Source organism: Acartia tonsa, chromosome 3, assembly GCF_053477335.1.
Source record: "Acartia tonsa isolate MP-2025a chromosome 3, ASM5347733v1, whole genome shotgun sequence".
Classification (NCBI taxonomy): domain Eukaryota; kingdom Metazoa; phylum Arthropoda; class Copepoda; order Calanoida; family Acartiidae; genus Acartia; species Acartia tonsa.
In genome coordinates, this window is record NC_137262.1 from 26290479 (window position 1) to 26295812 (window position 5334).

Consider the following 5334-nt stretch of genomic DNA (forward strand, 5'->3'; position numbering starts at 1 on the left):
TTGTAGGGTGTAAATATGAATTTTAAGAATTTTTCCTTTTTTCCTATACCTGCAAAATTAACTAAACATACAGAATAAAAAAAATCTCTAAAAAAAAGTAAATGATTCATAAACTGTCATATTCAAAAAACTTTTCAAGGGAGTTTTATATTTATTTTAGATGTAAGTTTTTCATTTGAAGATATTAAATCTAATGGTAATTTGATTAAACAGTAGTGTATAAATTCTTGACAAAAAAAGGAGAAATGAGGTCTATAATTTATATAACAGGCAAACTTTTACTCACTTTTATTGCCTAATTTTTTTCCGATTTAAAAAAAATTGACAAATTTTACAACTGAAATAATATTTCTTCAAAAATAAAATAATGCTCATTTATAACAAAAAATATATTAGATTAGTGAATTCAAATTAAGATAAAAGAAAACAATATCAAACAATTACAAATAATATTAAATAGATAAATAAGAATACATATTCCACAATATACTCTGGAAAACTAGTTGACGTTTTAGGTCAAAATTTATCAACATTTAGATAGATCCCCAGATATGATTAAGTTTGAATCTTGCTCAATACTGTCCACAGATTCACTGAAATTAAATAGTGTTAAATAAATTAATTCATTTATCAATTATTATTAGTAAAGCATAATGAAAATTCCATAGTAGTAACTGGTAAACCATCTTTGTTAAATGTAAAGGAAGACTATTTTCAATAATATTTTTTTCATGATACTAAATTTAGTTATAAATATATTTTTTTTAAACTTACAGCATTATGCAAGCCAATTGTTGCCATTTTGGAATTGATCTACCATCAGGATAGTATGTCCATGCATTGCATTTTTTTGTATTCTTGCACCTGAAAGTAAAAAAGTTAATTCAAGATCCTATGGGAATAAGAAAGATGAAAATAACTAATGATGACTAATATAAAAATAAATGAAACCTTTTTTCACATTTATTAGCATTTTTCTCCTTTTTTTTCCTTCCCCTAACTTGTTTTCCCAAGTAAACATATCCTGACACATTACACTTTGTTGTAATTGAAGTGGTTGAGGTTGTTGTTGTTGTTGTAGTAGTGGTAGTGGTAGTAGTTGTTGTGGTAGTAGTTGTTGTGGTAGAAGTTGTAGTAGTTGTTGTGGTAGTAGTAGTTGTGGTGGAAGTTGTTGTTGTAGTAGTGGTTGTGGTAGTAGTTGTTGTGGTAGTAGTTGTTGTGGTAGAAGTTGTAGTAGTTGTTGTGGTAGTAGTTGTTGTGGTTGTAGTTGTAGTAGTAGTTGTGGTGGAAGTTGTTGGTTTGGGGGTAGTTGTATGGATTGGAGCATTTGTGGTTGGAGCTTCAATCAGATAGACTGATGAAGTTGCTAGGGATGATGTACCAGACATACCAGAGGACATAGAGGAGTCTTGGATATGTACAGTGAAGTTAGGAGTTATATTTGTTGTTCCAGAAGCTTTGATGGTTGTTTTAGGACTTTTGGTTGTAATTTTGGGAGTGGTTTCCCCAACTAAAGCTGAGGAGTAAGAAGTTGGGACTAGGCTTGAGCTCATGGATGAGAAAGTAGTTACTGTTGTAGTGGTAGGTTTAGGACTTGTAGTGGTAGTATAGGTTATTTCAGTATTAGTAATTATTTTAGAAGTAGTTTTAGATGTAGTTGTAGTGGAAGATAAATTAGTGGTTGTTGTTGTCTCTGTGTCTCTGGGGGCACAGGCAGTTGATTCATTTCCCATTGCCGCCATAGCAAATCTATTTTCCTTGATAACTCTAGCATTATTTTCAGTTTCAGTTCCTGTTATATAACTGATGCCCTAAAAGGTAAGTTTTGTAAAACAATTTATTCTTTCTAATTGTATTAAAATCAGATATTAATACTTTCCTTCAAATAAATTTTAAAAAACCTTCATCCTTAGTTCAATAAAAATTTTGATAATTATTACAAACATATGACTAGTGTGGGTCTTTGCGATAACAGGCCATTTGAGAGACAATACCTTTATACTAAATAATTTAATTAATATTCATTTACTTACATTTTCAGTGTAGAAAACATTAGGATTGCTGTATCTGTTTAAAGTCACAGTAAATGGATCTTTTCTGTAGGACATAATTGTACTAAATAATTTAACATAATTTTATAAATAATTCATTTTTGATAATAAAATGCTGTTAATAATAAAATTTTACCGTTTATTGGTACCATTAATGAAATATCCAAACTCAAAGCCATAATCGCTATGTTTAGCATTTTCTCTAGAATAAATAAAATCAAAACATATATATATTTTTTTAAGTAAACAAAGAATATTTTTTCAATGAATAAAAATTACTGTACTACGTCAAACACTAGATACGTCAAACAGTAGATGCGACAAACGCTAGACAGACAAACAGTAGATGCGTCAAACGCTTGACAGACAAACAATAGATGCGTCAAACACTAGACTACGACAAACAGTAGAATTTTTCAATTTCACGACAAACAGTAGAATTTTTAAAGTGCAACAAACACTAGAAGCGACACACGCTAGAATTTAAACTTAAAAAATATTCATAGATTTTTTCGTCCATAGATACTTAAATTATTTCACGTTCAATGCCGGGATCTAATGGGATAAGATAATAAAATCTATGTACATTTCTATAGCGCAAAATTAGTGGTTGAAACGTTTGAACACTTTACTTATTAAACCAATCAATCAAAATTCATTAAAGTACCAAAAGTTTCTTAGCAAACGAATAATAAAACTTGTTTATAAAACTTTTGACCCCCCCCCCTCCCCCAACCCCATTGTTAACTTCTCTACCAAAATAGTTATAAACCTTCCCGGGACCTATGAAAAGCTATCCTGTTTAGGAGAACCCGATCAGTTTAGCGGTAGGTGAGATCCTTAGGTACAGACAAACAAACATCCTTTTACTTTATTAAAAGGATAAATTCTAGCGTTTGTCGTATCTATTGTTTGTCGCCTTTAGAAAAAATCTAGTGTTTGTCATATTCTAGCGTTTGTCGCATTCTAGTGTTTGTTGTATCTAGCGTATGTCGTGTCTTGGGTTTGTCTGTCTTCTGTTTGTCTGTCTAGCGTTTGTCGCATCTACTGTTTGACGTATCTAGGGTTTGACGTAGTACTAAAAGTTACCTATTGTGATTACAGCCAAAGTTGTGTCCAAATTCATGTCCAAGTACAAAATATTTAACTTGATCCATTCTATTAACTGATGTAGTTTTTGAGTAACTTAAATAAATAAAAATATATCTAAATTAATTTATACATAATGTTTAATATTGATTTACAAAAGAATAAATACCTCCAGCCATTAGTATAAGCAATGCCACCAAGCTGAGGAACATTTGGAAAGTGAGTAACCATAAGTGCTGCCATATCTGCTCCTCCTCTAAGTTCTGCTACACTCACTTTTGACTTAGTAAAATCTTGTAGGAAAGCAGTACCTCCAGTGTAGTTACTGCAATAGATTTTGATATTATAGATACCCTAGAAATTTAATATTCAACATTTAATTATTACTTACAAGGTCTCTGTGAGAGTTGATTGCTCAATGCAATGTGTTTTAATTCTGATAGGAATGTCAGAATTCTCAAATCCAGCATTGGTCAACAAAATTGCCTAAATATAGATAATTTTTTAAAACAATAATTAAGTATTCAAAAGACAAAAAATTTATTTATTAGGGACTTCTATGATATAATGTAATGGTCTATAATGGTAATTAGAATAGTAAAAAAAAGTATCAAAACTTACATTTTCAAAGAATATATCTAGATTATCATATGAAGCAGCAACTTCAGGAGTGTAATAGAATTTTACTGTGAAGGTAACAATAGTTGTGTTGTCATCAATCCCTTGTTGTCTTAATGCTCTCAAATCAGCTGAATATGTATGAGGAACAACATCTTCAACAACATCAACTCCCATTCTACTTCCTGCTTTAGAAGTATCAAGTTCCTGAATAAAATTGTAATAGTGCTTCATATCGTAATGTCAAAACTAAAAAAAATATGGAAAATCCGAAGAAAATTTTACACTTACCTTCAGCACATGACATTCTTGTAAAGTAGAGCAGGGTTCAATTTCAAACATGTTACCAGAGTTTGTGTAAATTCTTCCAAATAACTTATCATCCCTTAAATATGAACTTTTTATGTTTTAAAATTTGATGCATTAAAAAATATTTATTGATAATTGACAGTAGTATTTAAGATTTTTTGTAAATCAAACAATGAATATTCAATACCTAGAAGTAAAATAAGCCTCACACCCCTCATTGTTTACATAAGTTGAAGATCTTATTTCCTCATCATTGGTATTTTTCAACATCATTTTATCACATCCCCCAGGTAAAGAAAATTGATCATTGTCCAAAACTTTCAAATCCACTATGGCAACTGTACAACTGAGAAGAAAAAAATATTTTAAATTATAATTGGAATCAATTCAGATGATAACATCTAATCACTTACTCTTTCTACCGTTGAAGAGTTAGAGCTTATCTGTATAGGTGAATTCTATTTTTCATGATGATAGATAATTTGAAGTTATAAATTTTGCATGTTTTGCATTAAACAAAGTAATAACCTTATTAGGTTCTCAATCTGGCAGGCTTTTATTTCAGAAGTATCAGCAAGCTCATCCAAAAACACTAATCTATCATTGACTGAAAACTAAAATAGGGGTATAGAAATTAAATTTTACTTTTAAAAATTGGACTCGGTGATTGAAGACATGTACTACATAGCTCATGATTAAAAGCTTGGGATAGACTTCTTTTGATAAATATAAAGTTAGGAAAGTAGAGCTATGTATTGTTTTAAGAAGGTTAGAATGCTGATTTAATTAAAACATCATAAACAAATTCTCAAGAAAACAAGTAATATAATGTGGGTGTTTTCCCTCAAAGTGTTTATTGTTCATTAAAATCCTTCTCCTTATATTTTACAAATTTATTATTGTTGAAGGAATATTTATAACCAAACTATTAACCTGAGTTGAGAGAGAGAGGAGAGTGAAGAATGTGACACTGAATATCCACCTCATGTTGTTCTGGCTGACCAACTGGAATCATAGTTCTAACAAATTACAGTTTTCTTATAAAGGGTAAAGTTTATAATACAGGTGTAGTTCTAAATGGTCAACCCTGACCTATTTGTAAAATAACAACTATATTTAGATGCAAAGGATCTCTATAACTAACCGTTTTGCAAACCTCTTCAACAGAAAAGTTGTATACTTCAATAGATTTAATGCTATTAGATTGTTAGATGTTTTTATAAAACCCCTTATATTTTTAATTTTCAAATCTTTAATATTCCCTTTT

The 5334-nt window shown here is 29.9% G+C and overlaps 1 protein-coding gene across 1 annotated transcript; it reads right to left on the reverse strand.

Annotated features, from left to right (window-relative positions):
* Window positions 1-374: 374 nt before the first annotated feature.
* On the reverse strand, window positions 375-5078 carry LOC145315174 (uncharacterized). Its single transcript, XM_080155214.1, has 13 exons — window positions 5001-5078; window positions 4596-4681; window positions 4255-4413; window positions 4050-4143; window positions 3762-3965; window positions 3532-3626; window positions 3310-3465; window positions 3141-3236; window positions 2188-2253; window positions 2034-2115; window positions 952-1811; window positions 775-864; window positions 375-593 (listed from the first exon to the last, which is right to left on the reverse strand). The coding sequence occupies exons 1-13, from the start codon at window positions 5052-5054 to the stop codon at window positions 527-529; spliced, it is 2109 nt and encodes a 702-aa protein (XP_080011340.1). The 5' UTR covers window positions 5055-5078; the 3' UTR covers window positions 375-526.
* Window positions 5079-5334: the final 256 nt, after the last annotated feature.

Coding starts and splice junctions, on each gene's coding strand:
- LOC145315174 (XM_080155214.1), bottom strand. CDS start 5,054: ATGAGGTGGATATTCAGTGTCACATTCTTCACTCTCCTCTCTCTCTCA. Junction 4,414..4,595: donor CAGATTGAGAACCTAATAAG/GTTATTACTTTG, acceptor TTTTCTTCTCAG/TTGTACAGTTGCCATAGTGG. Junction 3,627..3,761: donor TAGATATATTCTTTGAAAAT/GTAAGTTTTGAT, acceptor ATCTATATTTAG/GCAATTTTGTTGACCAATGC.